This window comes from Myotis myotis, unplaced genomic scaffold (genome assembly GCF_014108235.1).
Source record: "Myotis myotis isolate mMyoMyo1 unplaced genomic scaffold, mMyoMyo1.p scaffold_m19_p_18, whole genome shotgun sequence".
NCBI lineage: Eukaryota > Metazoa > Chordata > Mammalia > Chiroptera > Vespertilionidae > Myotis > Myotis myotis.
Genome location: NW_023416322.1, coordinates 33,747,807 through 33,773,876, shown reverse-complemented (window position 1 = coordinate 33,773,876; position 26,070 = coordinate 33,747,807). Strand labels below are relative to the sequence as shown.

At 44.7% G+C, this 26,070-nt stretch overlaps 1 protein-coding gene across 2 annotated transcripts in view; it reads left to right on the top strand.

Annotated features, from left to right (window-relative positions):
• The first annotated feature begins 2,832 nt into the window (after positions 1 to 2,832).
• Positions 2,833 to 26,070, top strand: part of CD101 (CD101 molecule) — a 31,977-nt gene continuing 8,739 nt past the window's right edge. The window contains exons 1-7 of one of the 2 annotated variants that reach the window (XM_036343829.1): positions 2,833 to 3,406; positions 11,141 to 11,521; positions 12,802 to 13,215; positions 14,416 to 14,802; positions 19,443 to 19,826; positions 20,762 to 21,166; positions 24,340 to 24,750. In XM_036343829.1, the coding sequence (XP_036199722.1) occupies positions 3,364 to 3,406; positions 11,141 to 11,521; positions 12,802 to 13,215; positions 14,416 to 14,802; positions 19,443 to 19,826; positions 20,762 to 21,166; positions 24,340 to 24,750 (2,425 nt within the window). In that variant the 5' untranslated portion in view covers positions 2,833 to 3,363. The remainder of the gene's footprint in view (positions 3,407 to 11,140; positions 11,522 to 12,801; positions 13,216 to 14,415; positions 14,803 to 19,442; positions 19,827 to 20,761; positions 21,167 to 24,339; positions 24,751 to 26,070) is intronic. The other variant, XM_036343828.1, reaches the window with a different exon arrangement.

The following is a 26,070-nucleotide window of genomic DNA, read 5'->3' as shown; positions in this document are numbered from 1 at the left end:
ATCCTGGCTAGGTTAGTTGATTCCTCTGCGCCTCAGTTTTCTCACCTGCAAAATGGGATTAGCAATAGCTATCACATAGTGATGTGAGTTAGTCTATAAAACTACGTGCCAAGGGTCCCTGTTTAACTATTTCTTGGGCCTGAGTTTTTAGGGTAGGGGAGGGCACAGAAGGTGTAATTTTTATGATTCTGTGGAATTAATATTTGAGTGTATCACATCTAAAAAAAAATATATATATATATATATCTTTTCATTAATCTTCCAGGACCTGGAATAGGATTTTTTTTTTTCCCTTTAATACATTCCTGGGTTGCTTTGTCCAGAACTGCCCGCCCCCAAGCCCCCCCAGCCCCCCATCTCAAGCAAGAACTACATTTTGCATTCCTTTCATATGATACAATTGCAACGCACCAATTCCCAAGGTAGTAGAATAACTCTGTCTCTCTCTGGCTCTATTTTTTTCTTTCTCCTTTTTTCTTGACAACAGAAAGCTTCTTTTTCCCTCCAGAAAGGAAATGACATCACCCTGTGAATGTTAAATTCTGGCAGAAATGGAGCCACTAAAATGGAAACAAAAAAGGGGGTGAGGGCGGGCAACAGCCAGGAATGAGCAGTTGCATAGCTTTTACTTGGTTGTATGTATTTCGGGAATAAAGGACGCTCTGTATTATTGGCAACGGTTATCTCTGTGGTCAATGCTGACTTCAAAAATAATTCTCTTCTCCGTGCGCTTGGCAGGTTGACTGCATCGATGACTCCGTTCTGTATCTGCATCGCTCCTTCTGCAGTTCCCTTCACGAAGGAGAGCGAGTTTGTTAACCCATCTCTTGCCTTTGGATGTGGCTATGTGACCCGCTTTGGTCTGTGAGATGTTGGCAGTCCTGATGCAAGTAGAAGCTTTAAAAAGTACCGATGTATTTCCTCTCATTCTTTGGGACCCCTGACACCATGAAAGCGTGTCCAGGCTACCCTCTTAGAGGGATATGGGGGGCGGGGGAGTCCAAGCCAAGGGCATCCTAGACCATCAAGCTCTTGCTAACAGATGCAATGGCTTGTGAGCAAAAATTAATGCTGGCTGTTCTGCGCCCCCGAAGTTTGGTGGTGGTTGGTGACACAACAGTAACTAACTGAGACGGTGCGTTTGCCTAAAATTTTGGTGCCTGGGGTTGACTCATGACTTCAACTGAAATGGTGAACAGGTTCTTGTCCTTCAGGCCACGCTGATGTGACAGTGAGCAGCCTAGCGAGGTCGTTTGAAATCTCCATTCCAGACACACTGCCCTAAATTAACCTGCACACCCCTGCCTCTGTATCTGTAATTTCATTTCTCCCTCCTAGCATGCCCTCCCCTCTCTTGTCTGCCTATTTCAATCATACCAGATCTCTGAGCACCTACTTAAAAGCAGCCTTTTCTGAAGGACCTTTGGCTGCCCTCTGCCTGCAGTGGTCTCTCCGGTCTGCTAATTCATGGGGTGTTTCTTGCCAGAGCCATAAATTGGATACCCAATGCAGACTGCTTTTCATGGCTACTATTGCTTATCTACAGTTGTTTCTTAAACTAGAGTCTAAGTTCCTGGTGGGCAGGGCCCATTTTCCCCTTCTTTTATCCGCCAAGCCTCTTCCCTGTTGTCCCAAATTAGATATTCTCTTTCCCTCCTAAAAATGTCCATATCTCTCACGATGTGTTTCTTCTAGGGACCCCCACTAATTCCCCTGGTGTGATAGCTGGTCATTGTATTTTCTGCTTGCCTCTACCGTGCTCTACCTCCACCATCCATTAAAGTTCCTCCGACACTTGAATTCCACGTGCGCCTGTAGCACCTGGTAGGGTGCTGACCCTATAGCAGGTGCTCAGTGAGTGAGTGGTTACCTCTTCATCCCTCTCTCCTCTGACTTCATGTTCAACGCCCACATTCAGACCCTCATCATTGCTAAACACAACATGGAGTTCAGCTTAACAGGAAAATCTAACTAGACCATGCTCCTGTAAAACAAACGCACCGCCAAACCAAAACAAACAGAAAACGCCACCCTCTCAAGAGCTCCCCAAAGCCAAACGCTTGGGCCTGGTGTGCATGGCTCACTAAGATCTGCCCAGCCTACCTCTCTAGATCCTTCTCCCTTCACACCAGCCTCGAACTTGACTCCAACAGGCGGGCACAGCTGGTGCCACGTCATTCACGCCAAACCGTTTCTCTCCAGCTATACCCGGCCCCCTTCCTCCCGAGCTGTTTCATTTGACCCAGCCCAGCCCATCCTGTCCATCCGTCCTGCCCACCAACCTCCCCCATTCCCTTTGGGTGCTGACTTGATCATTGTGGCATTCTGATCATCCGATGACGTGGAAGTTTCCTGAGAGCCAAGACGGAATTGCTACCTCTCCATAGGGGCACAGCCTACCACGGCACCCAGAACATAGAAGGACTAAAAAATTGTTGGATGGGTGGATGGAGCCAGGGATCTGCCTGAAGCAGGCCAGCTTGCTATTGGCCTATCTGAATGTAGGCTCAACCCAGGGAACCAGTCCTCTGTGAGCTCACCCGTGGTCTTCTGGGACTAGAGTGGGATTAAGTTGGCCAGAGTCCAGTGCCAGCTTTTAGGCTCTCCCCCCGGCCTCCTTGGTGCCCAGGCCCACACTGGCCAGAAGAAGATTCACTTAAATGTCGAATGACGGTGGCTGACATTTACTGAGCATTTTCCATGTATAAGATATTGTTCTAAGCATCTTAAGCAAATTCGTCCATTCAATTCTCACAGCAATCTTGTGGGGTACATACTCTTTTATAGATGAGAGTTAGAAAAGGTTAATTAACTTCTCTAAGATCACACAGCTCTTAAAAATAGGTTCGGTGTGCAAACCCAGGCAGCCGGCCCTGGAGCCTGCCCTCCGCACCATCACCTCTTGCTTCCCCAGGTTCATGTCCTTCAGGGGCCCTTCTGCCATTTCTCAGTCCTTTTCTCCCCCAGGATGGGAGGAGGGGTCAGGGCTAAGAAAAGAACATTTCTGCTTGATTTTTTTTATTTATTCCATTTCCTTACATTCCCTGATGACTTCCTGTGGATGCATATTTAGCCAGGATGAGGCCTACCTTTTCTTATTTTTATCTGTATGAACATATACTTACCCAGGAAGATAACTGTCCTGTTCAGTTGTCTGAACTAATTTTTTTTTTCACACCCAAATAGGGGCAATTCGCAAAGCACCACAGTGCGACTAGCGTGGCTTTTGCAAGTCACCTCGCTTCTCAGTGGTCTGGAAATGACACCGCTTCCTCTTTGCCTTTACAGTGAGAACATAGCGTTTCTCACCCGGCATCTGAGCAACCTCAGTGCCGCCGCCAGCAGAGCTCTGCACGGGTCCCCATGGCACGCATCCCACGTGTGGCATCTCTCCTTCTCTTTCTCAGTAAGTGTCATCGTTCCGCTTGTTTCTCTGGTCCCGGGGGCTGCTGGGTGATGGAACAGGACAATGTGGTTTCTCCAGGAAAAACGGGGCCAGGCTTCTCTGGTGTTGGCAGTGCTTTGTGACTTTTGTCTGCGGTGCCAGATCTGCCAGTTCTGCTGGCTCTGCCTTTACCTTGTCTTCTTGGGCTAGCTCATCCCTGGAGACAGGAAGAGGCTTCGCTCTCCAGCCTGGGAGGTGATTGTAAGGTTTGCCTGATGTCAGAGCCTCACTAGATAAGTGTGCCTTGGGGATAGAAGGAAAGGTCATGAGAGCACTTAGTAGTTTTAGGCTAAGCTAAAGAAGGTTCTGGACTCTACCTGGGCTGAAGGGGGAAATGACTGCTAAGAGACGGAGAAGGGGCAGGGAGATTCACTTGGCTTGGCTGAGGAGCATACGCAGGGGCCTTAGCTGGCCCGGGGCATTCCTACCTCCTGTAACGGGAGGAAAAGGGAAGTTTGATGGTGAATTGGGAAGGGAATGACATAGTTCCAGAGTAGGTAGAGCAGCGAGCAGGTACTAATTGTGCAATGGTTTCCTTTAGCATCTGGTAAAACTGATAGACCCCATCTCAGAATACTGTCTTAAATGCATAAAATAAGATACAAAGGGCTCTAGGGGAAATCAATCAATCATATTGAAATGCAGTTATTAGAATATTTTTAATTAATTTTAGAAAGAGGAAAGGGGAGAGAGAGAGAAACATCAATGTGAGAGATACATATCGATTGGTTGCTTTCCAAATGTGCCCTGACTGAACCAAACCTGCCACTTTTTTTTTCTTTTTTGGTGTATGGGACGATGCTCCAACCAACTGAGCCACACCAGCCAGGGCCAAAATAGTTTTAAATCGATTGTGATGTAGTCACTTATTCATCTCTTTATGCATTACATAACAATCTAGAAGTTAACCACCAAACTTCAACGTTGCAATGAATGTGAACAATATTTCAAGATTTTTGCAACAACTGTAATGTGATAATGAAAATATTTATGTTTTGTTGTTTACATTCATGACTGAAGGAAATACTAAATTTCCATGAATATTAATGAAAATTAAAATGTCGGGTTTTTTGTGGTTTTTTTTTTCCCCACCCAGGTTTATGGACTCTTTAAAATGGCAAATTTTCTCTCTTTAGTAAGCAGGCTGGAAGGTCCGAGGGGAAAGAAAGTAGTAATCCCAGGCTAAGAACTCCTGCTCTACAGAGAGTGGACTGAGTTAGCGAAGGGACTTAAATGACTGGAACCAGAGGGGAACTAGAAGAAATTACACTCAGTGTAACCAGGGCTGTGGCCAAAGCACGCAAAGGGAGCAGCATTCAGCGAACGAGGTGCTTAATAAACATTGGTTTGAGCTGAATTGGCTTGGGCTCACGTCGCAAGGGGCATTGGCTAGTGTGAGGTAAGAACCAGGTCTGGGGCTTGATGGGGTGAGAGGTGGTCTGAAGGAGATTCCTGGGACCTGTTGCTGGGTGACCAGTGCCCACTGGACTGGTCAGGCAGGTGCTGAGGGCCAGGTGGACTGGTGGGACCCTTTGAGGATTGTTGGCTGGTGTGCTCCTGTTTGTCCTGTTCATTTGTCTGAGAGTGATTCTCGGGTGTACTTGCTTTGCGAATTTGGAGTGTGTGTTTGGCTTGCGTGTAGGAGGAAGCTGGGTTTACATTGGGCAAGTCAGACAATTGCAACTTTTCTCTCTTTTGTAAGCAGGCTGGACGGTCTGAGGGGAAAGGCAGTAGTAATCACGATTCAAAAGGGGGCGCTGGAAGCTTTTCCTTAACCCATTTAAACAATGGCCGATACCGGGTTATATATTTTACTTCTAAAGCCTGAGTCATCCTCAGCACTAACTTCGTATAGAACCAGTTTTTATGTGAAGAACACATAAATCAGGAAGTAACTTGCAAAAATGTAGGAAGCCTGCTATTAGTCATCACAAGCACTGAGGGGGAGTCCTAGCCAGTTTGGTTCAGTGGATAGAGCATCGGCCTGTAGACAAAGGGTCCGAGTTCGATTCCCCATAGGGGGTGTGCAGGAGGCAGCCAATCAATGATTCTCTCTCATCATTGATGTTTCTGTTTCTCCCAGTCCCTTCCTCTCTGAAATCAATAAAAACATATATATACTAGAGGCCCAATGAACGAAATTCATGCAAGAGTAGGCCTTCCTTCCCCTGGCTTCTCTCAAAGCCCCGGCTTTGTCTGGAAGGTTGTCCAGAAGGACATCTGGTCTAATTAGCGTGTTATGCATGCATATATATATATTTTGAGGGGGAGATGAAGGACACTAATTAAGTGATGACCAGTTGATCAATTGTACTGTTTGGTCCTAATTTATTTATATTTTTAGTAATCCTGCTTAATCCTGTTATAACATGGTGCTAAATGAGGTCAATGTCATGATTAAATGAGCTCTTGGATTTAGCCCTTCGTTCTGCATATTTGATCTGTCATTCCTCACCTCAACTAGACGGCCTCCAAACAAAAGCCACTAATATGGGAGGGTCTTGGGGTGGGGAAATTGCTTGTGTAACTGAAACTATTTCATGAAAAAAATGTCACTAAGTTCTGGGTGGAAGCTGTCCCAGCTTCCGTGCAGATAGGTTTTCCATGTGTAAAGAAAGGAGTTGCGTGGTGTGTTCCATGTTCTCCTGGTAGCTTTTCTGTAAGGTGGAGTCATTTGGAGTTGCTGTTTTTGTGTATCAAAAATGGCCAAAGATGAGTCGTTTTATATGGTTCAATCTCATAGCTTCTACTTAAATAATACTGAAGCGGCAAATTTGGCAATCCCAGAGATAGTTTTAAAAAAAAAAAAAAAAAAAAAAAAGCCAATACCATCAAGAAATTCTTCATGTTTCAAAAGCATGACTCCAATGCCGTATGTCAGTGCCACGCTGTGTGCCCATCAGTCAACGAGACTTTGAGCTGCTGTGCTAGGGCATCTAACCCTCTGCCCATTCAGAGAGAGGGCAAAGGGACAGTTTACTCTTTCGGAAGAGGAGAGATATATACACCATATCCCACCGAGAATATATTCGTGATAAGATGTTTCAGGGTATGATCCCAATGCATAGGCATTTGAATTGAACTCTGTCAGTCAGTCCTTTCCATCTTAAAAATGCCTATGAAACTGCTACATTATGGCGTTCACTTTTCTGAGAAACAGTACCATCCCAATCATGTTCTTGACCTCATGCTGCTACTAGGACCTTACTCCATTCATCACCCTTTCTCTGGCGTCATCCATCTCTCCCCTCCCCTGCTCCTCTCCCGTAAGCAGACAATGGCACCTGTGTCCCTCCCGGCCCTCACTGCTGCTCCCTACCTGCTGTCATCTTATTCCTCCCTACTCTTCTGCATGAAACTTCTTGAAGAAGTTTACGCTTCCTGCATTGGCTTCTGACCCTTGAAATCCGCCGCTTCTGCTCGATTGACATCACTTTTACAAAGATCTCCACTGACACCCTCATCATTCAGCCTTTAGAATCCTCAGCCTCTCAGCGGCATTTCGCAGGGCTGACAAGCCCTTTCTTATTGGAATGATTTGCCTCCTTTGGTTTCCAAGCCACTGTGCCTTGGCTGCCCTCTCAACTCCCTAACTCTTCCTTCCATAGGTATTGTTCCTCATCAAAGCCCCCTAAATAGAGAGATTTTCTAGTAATCTCTGTTTAGCACTCTTCTTTATATTCCCTAACACTTCCCAATACTTACGTGTATAACTGACTTATTTTGCATCTACAGCCCAGAACTCTCCCTACTTACAAACAAGCATTTACAGGAAACCATGAGAAACTGTAGAGATAGCCAGAGGTTTGGCATTGGCAAATCTAGGTTCAAGTTTGGCTCGACCATTTACAAGTTTTGGCACTGCCAAATAAGGAACTATGACAGAGTTCTTGAAAGGATTAGAATATACATCTTTTCAAAGGGTTGAAGACTTTAAAGCACAGATACATATATTTAAATATCATTTCCAGTTATTTGCTGTATATCCTTCCTGTTTATTCCGCGGTATTCAAATTTAGTATTTACAAAATTAAATGCATTATCTTCTTCCTTGAACACACAACAGAAACTCTCCCTGATCTCCTATATCTGTTAATAGTTCCATTATTCTTGCAGTCACCCTCACAAACCTGGGTATCATCTTTGATTTCTTCCTTCCTTCCATCCCTCCACCCACCCCTACTGCCTCCAAGCATCCAAGACACTGAAAAACGGTAGATTTTATCACCACAATGGCTTCGAAATTGTAGTCCCTTTCTTTCCACCCCTGTTGCCTTCATCACTTCTCTCCTGGGCTACAATAATTACCTCATGTCTGTTTCTAATTTCCATCATCCTATACAAATTGTCAGGTTAATTTTCCTAAGACCATTCAAACACTTTCAGGCTTAATCAAGCATGGCTTACTCAATCAAGTTCAAACATTTAATCATAAGAGTCAAGTCCTTCATGTTCGGGACCCAAATGTCCTACCTGGTCTTACCTCCTCCTATTAATCTTCATATAACTCTTCCCCTAATCTAACCGATTATTTCCTATTTCCTTTAACAAGTCTTTTGATTCCTATTCATTCAGTCTCCTCATGAAATCTCCTTATCTAAAAGATCCTGTCTCCCCACTTAAATTGTCATAATCGTTCCAATTCTCCAAGGTCCATTTCTGGTACTGTCTCTTTCATAAACCTGGCCTATTTCCCTCCTCAAAAAATACAATCTCTCCTTCCTTCAAATTCCTCAAAGCATTTTTATCACATCTCTCTATGAGGACTATTACCCTACTTGACCAAATTATAAAATATAGAAGTCAGAGTCTCTCTCAAACTCATCTTCATATCTTGGTTCCTGAAGCATCAGAAATACTAGAAATGATTGAATAAATATTTATTGAACTGGCAAATAAAACAGTAGAAAATGAAATGTTAGTTTTCACAATGAAATGCTTTAAATGCGGCACCCATCTCTCTGAAAAGTCATGGAAAATGTTGAAGGAGTGTTGCCTAGCAACCAAAAATAGTATTGTGGAAACATGCCCTGATATAAACAGGTTAGTGGTACCTCAGAAACTATATTTTTTTAAAGGCATTTTTTTATTTTGTGAAATATAACACAAAAGAACAGTTAATAAAACATAAATGTGCCTTTGAACAAATAAGTAAAAAGTAAAAACCATGCAATCATTACCCAGGTCAAAAAAAATAGAACACTGCTAAGACCCAAGAAAGACTCACCCATGCTGCCATGGGCCCCATCCAGATCACAACCCTCCCCCCGACGCAATCACTTTTCTGACTTTCATGATAACCACTTCCTAGCTTTTCTTTTCTTTTAATTCTCTTTACCCCTTATGTTTGCATCACTTAACAACACAGTGTAGTCTTGCCTGTTTTAAAACTTTATAAAGAGTAGAACCAGTCTATTCTCTAGGTAGTCAAACAGATTCAAAGTATTTTGCATCTTTTATTAAACACAGTTATTCATATTATTGCAACTATTTCATTTTATGGATGTACTGAGTTCATCTGCGCTATGTTGGTGGGCGAATGGGTGGGTCTCTAGTTACGGGCTCTAATGGATAATACAGCCACGGATGCTCTCTCATGGTCGCCTGAGGCACAGTGCACACCTTCTCTTAGATGCATGCCTAAGACTGGCTGGCTTTGCTGAAAATGTTTTCAATGGCCTCTGTAGTATAATTTTTTTTTAGTAATAATTTAAAATTTTCTCAGGTGCCCTAACTTCTATTTCTAGGCATAATATAATCATAAAATACATATGAAATTGGGATTTATGAATACATGAGTATATTATAAATGATTACTGGAAATGTGTGTGATTGGTCAGTTGATTGGTTGGATGTTTGTTGTTCCGTTTTGCACTGAACATGCACATGTGCAGTTTTTAGTTAGTTGACTGTATCGGGTGACAACTTACTCTTTCTGCCCATTTGTTTGTAGCCCCGCTTCTATCAGAATTGTTTTCATTCCAGAATTTCTATTCTCAGCCTTATCATGGTCTCTGTAATGTCGTTGTTCCTTTCTCTCACTTTTTTCCCTTCAGTTTCCTTTGTCCTGTAGGGTCACGCGATCTAGCAGATGCTCTGCTTCTCCCGTATCTTCTTATGAACTCATTCCTTCAGATGAGTACTCCGACTTGTGGTCACTCCATCTCATCCTCCCCTTCCCACTGGCCCTCCGCCCTCCTGAAAGATCTAGCTCACCCTTGTGGCATCTGTCATCTGTTCTTTGTTTTTTTCTGGAACACAAACTAGCCTTTAATATTAACATAATAAATAAACACATTGTAATTTCTGCAAAATGCTTGATTTTGAAAATATGTATATCAGAGGAAATGTTACCGTTCAATAATATTTTCTCCTTTAAATCTAATACATGAGATTTGTCCCAACAGGAGACATTCCACAGTGGTCCCAAATGAAAACCTGGGGTAAGGGAAGAACTAAAATAAATTCTGATTCCAGATCCTGTGGGACTTGACATTCAACAGTATGAAGCTTTTCAATAAAGTTGTAGTGGCTCTTTTAAAAGTTATAAAACAAAACCCCCTCCGCGGTATAGAAAGGAAGTACTGCTATCTCTTCAGGTGCTAATTTCAGCTGATCTTGCATCATATGTGGCCAGGAGCTACAAATAGACCAACCAACCCACAGGAAAAGGCATGGCCCCATGGGCAGTGCTGGAGACTGCCTCTCCAGCAATCATGGCTGCGAGAAATGCCACCCAGGAATTTGAGGCTTAGGAAGTACCTGCTGAATTTCGCCCCCCATCCTCCCCCCCGCCAAAATGTACAGGTGAATCATCATACATTGTATTTACTTTAAAATAAGTGCACTTCAGATAAGCAGATATGTTTCATGGTAGGGGCCATGTTACATGAATTAAGCTAGAATTGTTGTGGGGTTTTTTTAACTCAATTTAGAGCGGAAGGAAGAGGGAGGGAGAGAGAGAGAGAGAGAGAGAGAGAGAGAGAGAGAAACATTGATGTGAGAGAGAAACATACAGTAGATCGGCTGCCTCCTGCATGCTCCCTACCCGGAATTGAGACCACAACCTGGGCACGTCCGCCTGACTGGGAATCGAACTGGCAACCTTTTCGTGCACAGGATGATGCCCAACCAACTGAGCCCCACTGGCCAGGGCTAGACTTGTTTTTGTTGTTGTTGTTTTTTAATTAACTTCTAGTCTTGTTACAGGTATTTTTATTTAGCTATCTTTTTTAAAAATATATTTTTATTGATTTCAGAGAGGGAGGAAGAGGGAGAGAGAGATAGAAACATCCATGATGAGAGAGAATCATGGATCGGCTGCCTCCTGCAAGTCCCCCACTGGGGATTGAGCCCACAACCCGGGCATGTGCCCTTGACTGGAATCATCGAACCTGGGACCTTTCAGTTCGCAGGCTGACGCTCTATCCACTGAACCAAACCGACTAGGGCTAGACTTAATTTTAAGAGACTAGAGATTATAATGGAAGTTAAAGTTATAGAAGAACAATTCATTCATCAAGCCATTCCACTGCTCCTCAGCCTAAAGAAGATGTTGAATCTTTGAGTTGATTATAGCTAATAACCTGCGATCTCAGTTACAGGGATTGTAATACAGGGAGCTGCAGAAGTCGGCACGCTGGGAACTGGGACACTAATCTATTTTTATTCCCCTTTCTTTCTCCCACTTGCAAGCTAAGCTCAGCATTGGCCAGAGAGAAGTAACAGTTCAGAAAGGACCGCTGTTTAGAGCTGAAGGTTACCCTGTCAGCATCGGCTGCAAGGTAACTGGCCACCAGGGACCTTCCGAGCAGCATTTCCAGTGGTCTGTTTACCTGCCGACAGTCCCGACCCAAGAAATCCAGATCGTTAGCACCAAGGATGCCGGCTTCACTTACGCAGCGTATGCGCAGCGGGTGCGAAGCAGGGACATCTACGTGGAGAGGCTCCAGGGCAACTCAGTCTTGTTGCACATCTCAAAGCTCCAGGTGAAGGATTCTGGTGAATATGAGTGTCACACACCGAACACTGATGGCAAATACTATGGGAGTTACAGTGCGAAGACTACTCTGATTGGTAAGCCGTGTGCCCTCCTCTGCTAGCCACCCCCAAATATCCATCGCAGTGCCTTGCGGTGTGACATGGCTTTATATTGTGCTGTTTGCTTTGGCAAAATTGCCCATGTACCTCTCTGGATATTTGGGGGATTTATCACAAATAGGTATTTCATGTTTTTGAAAGCTGTCAATTAATTTTTCCAATCAACTTTGCCTTGAAGATTGAGATAGTGTGTGTCTTCCCAAGGCCTACCCACAGCTACCCATAGGTTGATAGTAGCCACAGCATCAGTCAAAGCTTAGAGAGCTCTCATCAGGTTATGTCTTCTCTTAGAGGCAGAACATTAACTTGATAAGAGCTGGTATTAATGTCATAATGTCAATGCTTATTTTCAAACTACCCTTCTCTAGCATATTTACCAAAAAAGAAAGGGTAATAGTTCTTGCAATTACCATTGTGTCCCTTTGCCTAGAATGTCTTATCACCCTTTGTTCAGCCTAGCAAACTCCTACATATACTTCAGGACCCAGTTTAGCTATTACCTCTGCTATGAAACCTGCCCTGACTATTGCAGGCAGTATTTCAATGTCTTTCCTCTCAATGCTCTATTCACACCACTATTCTTAGCCCTCACCCATTTATGTGGTAATTGGCTGCTTCTGTGACTCTCTCCTACCTCACTCTGAGTACCAGGAGGAGGGGATGTTTATCTCAGTCCCTTGCACTAAATAGATGCTCAGTAAATAGTCATTGACCGAATCTAAGTGTTGCCTTCACTTAAGCTTAGGCTCTGTCATTTCCTTTGAGGACGGAGAGAATGATGAGGTGTAGGATGGTTATCAGCACTTTCGTACAGGTTGCATGTTGGCTCTGAATAGCAGATAACAGATGGTTTCAGAATGTTGTTTTATAAAGGAGCAGATTAAGGCCAAGGAAGTGAACTGACTTGCTCCGGTTCGTGTAGTCAGATAGGGACAGATTTTGGATCAGAATCTAGGTCTTCTAGCTCCCAGGGTGTTCCCCTTTAAATACTTCATGTCCAAGTAGCAACCTTGGCTACAGCCTATGCTAAACATGTAAAGTCAGGATCAGTGCATCAGGGAGCCATTAGCTTTGCTGAGTTCCGTTGACTATATGTACATAGATGCCAACATTTGCATCGGCCACAGGGAACGCGTATGGCTACCTGAAAAGAAACTCAAAGTATGTGCTTTACAGATGGCGGGTCAGGGCGCCATCTTCATCTAAGTAGGCCAGTCTGACTGGCATTGGGCCAATTATTATTTCTTTGCTTCCAGTTATTCCAGACACCCTCTCTGCCACCATGAGTCCCCAGACTCTCAGTAAGGAGGAAGGTGAGCCGTTAGAACTTACCTGTGAGGCAGCCAAAGCCACAGCTCAGCATACCCACCTGTCTGTCGCCTGGTACCTGCTGCAGGATGGAGGAAGTCCAGCCACCAAGGTTATTTCCCTCTCCAAAGATTTTACGTTGCTCCCTGGGCCTTCATACACAGAGAGGTTTGCACGTGGTGCCGTGCGGCTCGACAAGCTTGGGGCCGCTACCTTCAGGCTGTCCATAGGGAGCCTGCAGCCCTCGGATCAAGGCCGGCTGTTCTGTGAGGCAACTGAATGGATTCAGGATCCGGATGAAACCTGGACTTTCATTGCAAAAAAGCAGACAGATCAAACAACCTTGAGAATCCAGCCAGCAGGTAATTATCTTCTCGGAAAATTAATGTGCTGGTGGTGGGTATTTATGGGATAACTTTTTGTTTTCTTCTAATCCTCTGTTGAATCTATAAATGTTTTTCCTGAAAGCTTGAGTAAATATTCCTTTTGCCATCCGGGAAGCATAAATAAATGAAAGACCGTCCTTTTTTGGCTCTGTCCACAGGAGGGTTTGTATGGGCTAAGGTCTGTTGAATAGTTGGATAGATTCCACAAGCCGTATGTGGAAATAGTGAGTGTTGTTACCATTCTGGCCAGGCTCTGCAAGGACCCTGAGCCTCAGCCATGCTGAATGCTCTGCCCAAGGTCACCCCGCTGCTGAGCGGTGGAGCTGGCCTTTGGAATCAGGTGGTCACCACAGACACCTGGCCTGAGTCGCTGTAGATTGCATTGGGGGGCATTTTCTTCTTTTTGTTGCGATTGTAAATAAGAGCGTTTTCTTAATTTATTTTTCTAATAGTTCGTTGTTAGTGTCTAAAAATACAACAGATTATTTTTGGATGTTGATTTTTGTAACCTGCACCTTTACTGAAATGGTGTATTAGTTCTAACAGTTTTTGAGTGGAGTCTTTTGGAGTTTCTACACTTGATTTTACTTCTTTTTTTTTTTCTGATTTGGATGCCTTTTATTTATTTATTTTTCTGGCTAATTGCTCTGGTTAGGACTTTTGGTACCATGTGGAATAGAGGTGGTAAGCGTGGGCATTCTTGTCTTACTCCTGATCTTAGAGGAAAAGCTTTCAGTTTTTCATTGTTAAGAATGATATTAGCTGTGAACCTGTCATAGATCACATGTGCTTTTAATGCAGGAAAACTCCACTGGATACTCTCAGCCAAAATATAGAGCAAGAAATCACAATTCCTAGTCATTCAACATAGCATAAAACCTGTCATATCTTTTATTTTAAAAACACATTGCTCTATACTTTATTCATCTATGCACACATCCTGCTTAATAGGATTGCATTCAGAGAACAGGTATGCTGTTCTTCCTGTGTGATGTCAGAAACAGGCAAGGGCATTTTCGATGCTAGGCATTTCTTCAGCCTATCTCCTCCTTAGACTTGAACCCCAACATGGCATTCAATCTTTGTACTGTCCTTAACGGGGCTGTCATCTCTCTCTGCTACTGAAGGGACAGATGCAGTGGCCTCTCTAAATACCTGCCTTGCTTTGTTTCCTAGTGAGAGATTTTCAAGTCAACCTTACGGCCGAGAGCATGTTCACTGAAGGGAAACCCTTGGAACTGGTGTGCCAGGTCCTGGGCAGTGGCCGGGACCCACAGCTTCAGGGCGTGTGGTTCTTCAATGGTATGGAAGTGGCCCGCATTGATGCCGGTGGAGTTCTGGGCCTGAAGGAAGGCTACAACGAGAGAGCAAGTCAAGGACAACTCCAGGTTTCAAAGTTGAGCCCCAAGGCTTTCTCTTTCAAGATCTTCTCTGCGGGCCCAGAGGATGAAGGCACCTATAGATGCGCAGTGGCGGAGATGACAAGGGCTCAGATGGGCTCCTGGCAGCTGCTTCAGAGCAAGCAATCCCCAGACAGTCACGTGCACCTGAGGAAGCCAGCAGGTATGTGAAGTCGGACCAGGCACGGTCAAGCTGCTTTCAGATCCTCTCCTTCATCAGTACAGGCAGCCTCAGGGACACAGCGGAGATCTCCTGAAGAGTCAGATGTCAATCAGATCACTTTGGGGGGAAGTACAGGAAAGCACCCAAACTAGACGAAGACCTGAGCCCTGTTCTTTCTTCATTCCTTTTTTTTTTTAAAAAAAAATATATTTTTTATTGATTTCAGAGAGAAATGGAGAGGGAGGGAGGGAGGGAGGGAGAGAGAGAGAGAGAGAGAGAGAGAGAGAGAAACATCAATGATGAGGGAGAATCATTGATCGGCTGCCTCCTACACGCCCCCTATTGAGGATCGAGCCCGCAACCCGGGTATGTGCCCTGTCCGGGAATCGAACTGTGACCTCCTGGTTCATAGGTCGGTGTCAACCACTGAGCCATGCTGGCTGGGCCTGAGCCCCGTTCTTGAGCAGTTAAATGGGCCATGACCGTGGATGCTCCACTTTATTTCTCTAAATCTCAATTTCCTCAAGTGTAAAATAATTAGATTGTCCTTAAATCCTTTCTTGCTATCCTAGGTTCTTTGATTCTATTTGCTGGCAGCCCTAATTTTCCACAGTGGCTTTTTCTTCAAGCAGAGAACACCTGTCTGAATGAAGCCCTCTGTCTTCTTTTGTTGTGTGTGTGATGTGAGTAGGTTAAGAGGAAAAAGCTCCACTTTGCTTCTTCCTGGGGAATGAACACCCACATTACACCCCACACTCCTCCACCATTCAGGTGCCTTTTGTCAATCCTTTATTATCTTCACCAGCCATAGGGACCAGTTCTAAGTCTTTTTTTTTTTTCTAAGCCATAATTCTGCACCAAAGCATGGCTCACCAAAGGAATGAAGAGGGAAATGATAGTACACAGGCTCTATTCCCTGCCTTTTGCTGTGATGTGGTGAGATGTCTGTCCAATGGGTCTGAGTAGCTGTAGGCATGAGACTGGAAAGGCCACTCAGCTCTCACTTAGTTTGTGAAGGTTGGGTGACCTTAAACATGTTTGAATAGTCAGTGCTTTTGTGTGGAGAAAAAATGGATAAATATGCAAATAATGCAGTGGTCCCTCAGTGTCCATGGGGATTGGTTCCAGGACCCCTCACAGATACCACAATCCATGGATGCTCAAGTTCCTTATATAAAATGACATAGTATTTGCCTATAACCTGTGCACACCCTCCTGTGTACTTTAAATCACCTCCAGATTACTTATAATACTTAATGCAATGTAAATATTATGTAAGTAGTTGCTATTCTGTATTGTTTAGGGAGTAATGACAAGGAAAAAAGTTTGTACAGATGCCACCATCTTAGGCCTAACTACATAGTACACATCAGGTACAATAATAACTTTTGTGTGTGTGTGTAATTTTTTCAACCCACAGTTGGGGTTGAATCAGCAGATGAGAAACCCATGGTTATAGAGGGCTGACTGAATTAGGATTCTCTGGGCTGAGTATTAAATTCAAAGTCTGGAAAGATTAATTTGCCTGAAAACAAAAACGAAAAGCAAACTAAAAATTAAGATATCCTTATTGTACTTGCTCATTGGAGAGATCTCCCAAGATAGATAAATTCCCCTTTCATGCTTTCCTTCATCTCCCCGTTTGCTAGGAATGAAGACAGAAGCTCTGGCCTAGAGTGGCGAGCCAGGAAGTGCGTTGGTGTTAGTTTTCACACCAAACATTTGGTTTAACTTTCTAGGAATCAAGGAAAACAATGTGGGCGGTTTACATATTTACACAGAACTAAATCTCTGCTTTGTGCATCTGAGTTTCCCCTGGAGCACATCCGTGACCTTTCTTAAACCCAGGATGTGGGAATTTGTGCCAAAGGGACCATAGGTGTATGTCATGGAGTACAGACCCTAAGCTTACCAGTAGGGTGGTAAAGCAAACACAGTCCTGTGTGTAGGCTGGAGCCCAAAATGGGCCCAATATGTAGAAACAGAAAAAGTATTTAGCAAATTTATTAAGGATCCTGTTGCACACTCAGTTTTAAAAGTCAAGCCAGCCCTGGCCGGTGTGGCTGGGTTGGATGGAACGTTGTTCCGTTGTTCCGTACACCGAAAGGGGGCAGGTTCGATTCCCGGTCAGGGCACATGCCTAGGTTGTGTGTTCCTACGGGAGGCAGCCAGTCGATGTTTCTCACATCTATGTTTCTCTCTCTCTCTCTTTTCTTCCCCTTCCCCTCTCTCTAAAATAATAAATTAAAAAAAAAAAGAAATGAAAGTCAAACCATTATTTGAAATATGAGCAGAGTTGTATCCTTCTATGAACATTTTAGACAGAAGGGGGAGACGCACTACTGAAACTGGGAAAGCCAGCATCAGCGCTACCTGTCACTACCAGAATCAATAAGTAGAGACAAGGACTGACTCTTTGTGGGCCCTTTATTCAGATGGCAGGTGATCTGAGAAGACGGCAGGCTATGTACCCTAAAAAGTCCACCTTACACCTCATTTCAAGCCACCCTTTTTGTAAGGAGAAGAAAAGTATAGGTAAAGGGCTTAGAATTCAGGAGAAAATAGATAAGGGGTTTGGAATTCAGGAAAGAAGGTTAATCAGATAAAAGCTGCAGTCCAGCGATTTTCTGAGATCCCCTTTATCTGCATCCTGCGTAGGGGACATTCTCTCCCTGGAGCACAATGGCTCAGATACAGTCTTGTCTTGTCGCTTACAGTCCTCCTGAGACACAAAGCTCGAGTTGCTTGTGGGTCTCCTGAAGTCAGGGCAGGTCCGGTCATACATTCCAGTCCCTGGAACAATAGCTTTCTACATGCATTAATTACCATAATGGTTACATTAGAGTAGTGAGATTATGAGCAATAAAATTCCCTCTAATTTCTAAGCCTCAGTTATGACTCTATTTTTAACTTGACAAAAATGTAAGTATAATCATGCTTCTAATACCCAAAATTTGGAAACAGGTTTGCATATATATATATATATATATATATATATATATATACACACACACACACACACATATATATATGTATGTATATATATAATTTGAAGACATTAATCTTCATTCTGCCTTTGTAACTTATATACATCTGTAATAATAAAAGCGTAATATGCTAATTAGACCGATGTCCTTCTTGACGACCTTCTGGACAAAGCTGCCGGCGGGCAGCAGGGGCTGAGGCAGAGGCCGAGGGCTGAGCACCTTGCATGAATTTCATGCATTGGGCCTCTAGTATATATATAAAAGAGCAGAAGAGTGAACTATGTCCACAGCAGGGAAGAGCAATTTGCAAATTCAATTAGAGGCCATTCAGATTCCCAGTGTCGGTTCTTTTTCATTTTTCTCCTTTGGCTCTGAACCACCCTATTTTCACAAAGTGTCTATGATAACATACTAATGCTAACAGCTAACCCTTACTGGGCACTTTCCCTTGCCAGCCAGGCTAAGTCCTTTACATGTGCCATTCATTTATTTCTCTCAACAATATGATAAGGTGAGTGCTATTATTACCCTTATATTTATAGGAAAGAAAATCAAGGCTCGCAGAGGTCAATTATATTGCCCAAGATCATTCTGACTCTAGGGACCTGGGCCTTCAGCCTGAGGCTGGGCTGCCTCCGATGCATGAGCTCCTGAGCTATCTTTGCTTTGCCTTCAAAGCACCCAGGACCAGGGCTTGCCCAGGAACTGGTTGTTGAGTGAATGTCTGCATTTCTACACATCTCGAATTTCCCACCTGGGAACCAGATTCACATTTATCGGTTTACACTGTAATTTAAAAGAAGGATCTCCCTTCAGCCAACACCACCTATATATTATATGTAATTTGAAAAAGAGAAATATATCTGCACATATGTATTTTCCCCCAAGTAATCGTTTTTAATGAGAGTATCAGAAATAGTGAACAGAAATCCTATTTACAATACTCCTTCCCTGTTCAAAACACATGCTAATTTAGGGAAAGGTAAGTAGAGAGAGGATGGTCATTTTAAACTGTGCAAGTCTGACTGCCAAAAAACTAAAAATTTAAATAAACACAGCTTCATTACTTTCAGGGTCACACATCCTCCCCCCCACCCCCAATTAATTTAACAAAATATTGCCAGATGTTTTCCCAACTAGATGTTCTCAAGGAAGGGCTGATTTAACACACTGCTAAGAAAAAGGGCACATTATAAATTGTTTAAGCGTGAATAGGCTCCCCTGATATCCTTTCTGCTGTCTTGTTTCCACCATCAAAGCATTTGGCAAGTCTTTTTTTCTGAGGTGGTGCAGGAGCAAGCACCCTGGTCTGATTTGTCACTAACCAGTCACGTCCCAATGAATGAGATCTCACTGTGTTTTAGAAAATTTTTCATTTCCTTGAAATCATTTTTTCTTACCCAGCTGGTGTGGCTCAGTGGTTGAGCATCGACCTATGAACCAAGAAGTCATGATTTGATTCCCCGTCAGGGCACATGCCCGGGTTGCAGGCTTGATCCTCAGTGTGGGGTGTGCAGGACAGTCAATGAATGATTCTCGCTCATCACTGATGTTTCTATCTCTCTCTCCCTCTCCTGTCCTCTCTGAAATTAATAAAAATATTTTTTAAAAATAATAATAATAATTTTTTCTTCTAAAACCTGTAATCCACAGCAAGAAGTGTGGCCGTGTCTACCCAGAACAAGCAGCAAGCCGTGTGGGAAGGAGAGGCACTCACCCTTCTCTGCAAGGCAGACGGAGCTGAAAGTCTCCTGTCCGTGAGCTGGTGGCACGTCCCACAGGGCCAGACACAGCCGGAGTTTGTGGCTGGCATGGAGCAGGATGGCACCGTGCAACTGGGTGCCTCCTATGGGACACCCACTAACCACGGCCACGCCAGGCTGGAGAAAATGGACTGGGCCACCTTCCGGCTGGAGATCACCTCCACCACGGTCATGGACAGCGGCACCTACGAGTGCAGAGTGACCGAGAGGGTCCGGAGCCAGGCCAGAGGTCTGAGCTGGACGCAGAAGATGTCGGTCACTGTAAAATCTCTGGGTAAGTGTCGAATAAATCCTTTTCTGAAATCACCAATATCTCTTGCAGTGAGATGGGGTGGGATCCGATTGTGTCTCATCCTGAATCCCCTAGTTAAGGTGTGTGTACCCAGAACACAGAGCATAGTCTTTGGCTACCATGTCTGTCAGTTAATCTCCAAAGTTCATTCATCTTTATAAAAATCATCTTTTTTTTAAGTCCTCATCTGAGGGATTATTTTTCCCCTTGGTTTTTAGAGAGAGTGGAAGGGAGAAGGAGAAAAAGAGAGAGAAAAACATCCATCTTACATCGATTGGTTGCCTCCCTTTACGTGCCTGGGATTGAGCTTGCACCGGGCTACATGCCCTTGAGTGGAATTAAATCTGGGACCCTTCCGTCAGGCTGACGCTCTATCCACTGAGCCAAACCGGCCAGGGCTATAAAGATCATCTTTAAGGTCCAACTTGTAAGCTGTCATTCAAGGCTAAAAAGGAAATCCTAGGAATTGGAGTAGACTTATAGAAGAGGTATGCCAAGTGCAGCTGAGTCCCATACACTCAGCTTTTGACAGCTGCAGCCCTGGAATGACAGTCTGCCTGGCGTGTGCCGAAGGGTGTACTGCACATGAGTGGGGGTAAGGGAAGGAGGCCAGGCACCGGGCCTGGGGGCACCCCTCCCCCTCAGTGGCAGCTGTCTAAGGAGCCGACTGGACAAACACTGCCTGTTTGTTGTTGCTGCTGAGGACGCTCTGAGAAGAGACTCAACTTTAGAAAATTGAGGTCAGCATTCAGGACAGACTGTACTGTGAATCAGCATCTAGCCCCCAAATACTTGGTACTCCCCGGGAACCATGAATGATGGTTCGGTGTGCAGAGGTGGTGCCTGGGAAGCTGGGCAGGGCTGGACTTTGGTTTGATAAACATACTACAAATTGCGTTTCGCATTTCTGCCCACAGCGTCCAGTTTACAAGTTAGTCTGATGAGCCGTCAACCGCAAGTGAAATTAACCAGCACCGTTGACCTGGCCTGCATAGTGGGGGCCGGCTACTCTGACCTCCAGGTACCACTCACCGTGACATGGCAGTTCCAGCCCGCTGGCTCTCACGTCTCTCACCAGCTCATTCGAGTCACTCATAACGGCACCATTGAGTGGGGGGACTTCCCGTCCCAGTTCCAAAGGAGGACAAAGATTTCACAGTCTTCGTTTCGTTCTCAACTCTTAATCCACGAGGCCACCGAGGAAGAGGCAGGAGTGTATCAGTGTAAGGTGGAGGTTTATGACAGAAATTCCCTGCCCATGAATGGCCCGGCGCGGGCTTCTGCCAGCTCTCACCCCCTGAGGATAGTCATCTCTTTACCAGGTAATCACCACTCAAAATTAATCCCTGCTCTTTTTTTTTTTTAACCTCAGCTGAGAATATTTTTTTCCCTTAATTTTTTAGAGAGAGTGGAAGGGGATGAGGGGGAGAGAGACAGAGAGACAGAGACACACACACACACATCGATTGGTTGCCTCCCACACATGCCCTGACTAGAGCTGGGGATCAAACCTGCAACTGAGGTATGTGCCTTTGACCAGGAATTGAACCCGGGACCCTTTGGTGCGCCAGCTGGTGCTCTAACCACTGAACAACATCAGCCAGGGCTATCTCTGCTTTTTTTTTTTCTTTTTTTTTTTTTTCAAATACTACTCCCACTTTGGGTAAGTTATAGAATTAAAACAGAAAGGCCTCTCCTTGTGTTTGTACTGCATACATCAGCACCACATATAAGCGATATCTAGGCTAACACTGTGTTAGAATGCACAAAATGGCCATGCTGGTTGTTAAAACATTGAAATAGTTCCACACCAACTAATAATAACTGTTCCTCCCTGCCCCTTCTCCATCTTTCCACAAGTCCCCACCAGCCAGCAACCCAAGAGTAGTACCACATGGCACAGCGGGGACCTCTAGGGCTAGCACCAGTGGTGTGGATCATGTACATTTCATCAGAATATATTTATCCACTTACTTTAATGCGTTGATGTATATGAGTTAGAGAATTTATGATTATTGGCCAATATAATTTACCTTGTCAGTTGCTAATAGAGCATAGAGGTTAAAAGCAAGACAACCTGGCCAAGTTCTGCTGTGTCGAGTATCTTCTTTCATGACTTTCGTTCTCTCAGGGAAGAGTGTTCGAGAGCCTTTGAGGTCAGTTAGATCTGACAAGCACTGGTAGCGGCATGGCTTTGGCCGAGTCACTTAACCTGCCCAAGCCTTGGTAGCTCCCCTGTAAACTGCTGATGTGCAATTTAAAGGTGGTGGCACGCGTAATGTGCCTAGCACAGTGCCTGACGCACCAAGCGGATGCTCAAACGTGGTGGCTGTCGTTGTCCTGTCTGCTGCTCAGCAGTGTTTTTGGTAACAGTAATGGTCTCCTTGTTGATGAACTCGTGCCTTAATTTACCTGTCCTTTCTGTGGATTTTGAAATTGTTGGCCCAAGCTTTTCTTCTTGAAACTTCTTTTTTTCTTGACCTCGTGATACAAGTTTTTCTTGGTTTCCCCCCTAACGCTCCGACTGCTCCTTCTCATTCTGTTTTGCAGAATTCTCCTCCTCCACTGATACATCCTTGGGGTTTCATCCTCAGGTTTCTCTCTTCTCATTCTATACCCTCTCCTGAAGTGGGCTTATACCTACCCCCGGATTCAACCTATATCCTGCCAACTCCCAGACCCATTATCTTGAAAGACTCCTTTTCTGATCTCCAGACACGTCTATGCAGCTGCCCCCAAGACATGTCTACACTCAATATGTCAAAACATAAATGCACCATTATTATCCCCCCAAAGCTACTTCTCCTCCATTGTCCTTTATGTCCCCACCACCCACCAGTGGCCCACATGGGAAGCCCGAGTCATCCACCACTCCTCCGTGCTCACCTCATATCCACACTCCCATAGCACGACCTGCAAGGCCCTTTATGATTTGGTACGTTTTATGTCTCTCCAGCATCATCTCCTTCCACTTTCCATCTTGAATTAGAGCCCCAGCCACCCTGAATTACTTGCAGTTCCTCAAATACTCTATGTTCTCTCTCATTTTCAAAGTCTTTGTTCCAGTTGCTTCTTTTGTATAGGATTTCTTAACTCCTTCTCCATCAGTCTAGTTCCTATGAACCCTTACGACTTAGCTTAGAGCTATTTCCTCCAGGAAGCGTCCCTCACTCCCACCATTGGGTGAGGTGGTCCTGGCATGTGCTTCGATGGCCACTCCTGCATACCTCTGTCCTGCGTGGGTGACACAATCCTATCACCTCTAAGCCTCTGTCCTTGCACTAGTCCTTCCCTCTGGACTGTGAACCCACCAAGGGGAGGGATCCACAGAGCCTGGAATAGTCTAGCACATAACATAGTATGTGCTTAATAAACGCTTATTGAAGGAAGAGCAACACCAATAAGCAGCTACAAAAGTAGAATCAGTGATGTCAACATGAAGTTAGACTAAGACAGTGGTTCTCAACCTGTGGGTCGCGACCCCTTTGGGGGTCAAACGACCCTTTCACGGGGGTCACCTAAGACCATCGGAAAACACATATATAATTACATATTGTTTTTGTGATTAATCACTATGCTTTAATTATGTTCAATTTGTAACAATGAAAATACATCCTGCATATCAGATATTTACATTACGATTCATAACAGTAGCAAAATTACAGTTACGAAGTAGCAACGAAAATAATTTTATGGTTGGGGGTCACCACAACATGAGGAACTGTATTAAAGGGTCGCGGCATTAGGAAGGTTGAGAACCACTGGACTAAGATCTGGAAGCCAGGTTTTACCATTCATCTTTCTGACTAAGCAGAAAAGCTGTTGGGGTTAAAGAATAGTTGATTCCATATGTATATGATATTCCCACAGTTGAGTGGCTGCATAGAGACATATAAATCTTTTTTTTTTTTTGTCACTCAATGGGTTTCTTTCTTGAGACATACAATTTTAATAGCCCACATACAACTTCCTTTTGTTTACCCATGTTTGAAGGCACATACAACTAGACTGGCAAATTGTGAATCCAAGGGTGTGCTGGCTAGTGAACACACAGACAAAGAACTTCCTCTCCCTTTGAGTTATAAAAGGCTACAGAAGAGAAGATGTCTGTGCTTAAACACTGAGGCGCTATCCTGTGGAAGATTGGGCTTTTCTGTATGACTCTTCCTTACTGCCCCACCCGCCTGTCCCCTCCCCCTGGGCAAGGGTAAAACCAGGACCCGTGGATGGAGGTTGTGGAGAGGTAAAACTCACCTTGATATCAGGAAGAATTTTCTAGTGGCAGAGCTGTCTGAAGACGGAATAGGCCTCTTTGTCTGGTAGTGAGTTGTCGGAGGCTGAATGAGCTGTCGGTGGGGCTGCTGGAGAGGGAATTCACACATCTGAGGGATGGAGGAGGTATGGCTCTAGTTGGCCTCTACTGTGTATCTTCTCCCTTGAAACTCTGTCTTCTGACAAAGTAAAATATGTCGCTGCTTCCATTCTTTTAATTTAGAGAGCAAGCTAAAAGTGAACTCCAGCAGTCAAGCCCAAGAGCTTGCCATCAACTCCAACGCCGCCGTGGAATGTAGCATCTTATCCAAGACGCCTGGGCACCTGCAGTTGGCCGTTATTTGGTACTTCTCTCCCATTTCCTCTAACGCATCCTGGCTGAGGATCCTGGAAACGGACCAAACCAATGTTGTAAAATATGGGGATGAATTTCATACCCCTCGGCGAAAACAAAAATTCCACACCGAGAAAGTTTCCCAAGACATGTTTCAGCTACACATTCTGAATGTGGAAGACAGCGATCAGGGCAGATACCGCTGCGCAGTGCAGGAGTGGCTCTTGTCTGCAAACGGCACTGGGCACAAGCTTGGAGAAGAGACATCGGGTGTGACAGAACTGAAACTCAGGCCCACAGGTAAACTTGTGAGTGTACTCGCACGTCTTTCTGTAGGGTTGCCATCTTCTCTCAGTCAGCTGTTCTTTGGACTGATCACATGAAGGTAAAAATAGGACCTAGAGTCCTAGGAATAATGTCCTACACAATGACGGTAGGACCTAGAAACCCCGCAGAGAGGTGCGGGGGGTCACCTAAGGTGAATCAATCTGAGGATTCAGGGGCTTGGAGGGGAGTAAGAGTCCTTTGATTGGTTTGCCGAGCAGCCTGGCAGCCTGGTCCAGGCAGCTACCCAGGGTATCATATCTTCAGATCTCTACTAGTATAATAACAAGCTGTGTCATTCCAGTGGGCTCTATTGTAATTTGGCAGAGAAAGAGTAATACGAAGCATATTTCTCCCACTGTTGAACAGAAACTGTACAACTCTACAGGGATGTGTGCAGAAATTGCTTTTCAACATTTGGCTGCCTAAACAGAAGGCGAGGAAGAGTAGTTAACCGTTGGAATGGCTTACTGAAGGGATCGCCTCTGCCTCAGGAGATCTTTAAAAATGTAATAGGAGTTCCACCCATTGCATTGGCCTGAGAGAGCTGCGGTCCCGTGTGGGCAGGGTTGAGCAGACCTCTCAGCCTTCCATGGGTCACCTCCAGTGTTGATTAACATTAAATGAATGTCACGGCTAAGGGTTGGGAACTGGACGAGATCCAACAGCACGATGCAGATAAGTTCATCTACTTTGGCACTTAAGGTTCTATTTTTGATGTAACATCAACAGCAAGATTTACTGAGCTTTGCTGTGTGTTAGGCAGTTAGGAATACACAGATATAAGGCGCAGCTCTTTCCCGAAGGAGCCCCTCTGGCTCCCCTTCTCACTGTTCTTCAGACCCTTCTTCCTCTCCCTGCTAAACGTGGGTGTTCCTCAGGGCTGGATCCTGGGCCCATTTTTCTCCTTCTTCCCTGCTCTCTTCAGAGCTTCATAAACACTGCCTTGATTCCAGCTGCCGCCTTCAATGAACTGGCTCTAGGTCTCTATTCTTAGCCTGGCCTCCTGTGCTCTGGGGCTTTTAACCAGAGGCCTGCTGGGCATTGCTACTTGGATGCCTCGGAGTCCCTCACACTCAGTATGTCCTATATTGCATTTAGCCTCTCTGCTGTCCCATCAGCTCGTGCACACTCAGCATTCTCCATCTGCGGGGCTGGCATCCCTTCCTCCCCGTTGTCTAAGCCAAATCTTTTTTTTTTTTTTTAATATATTTTTATTGATTTCAGAGAGGAAGGGAGAGGGAGAGAGAGATAGAAACATCAATGATGAGAGAGAATCATTGATCGGCCGCCTCC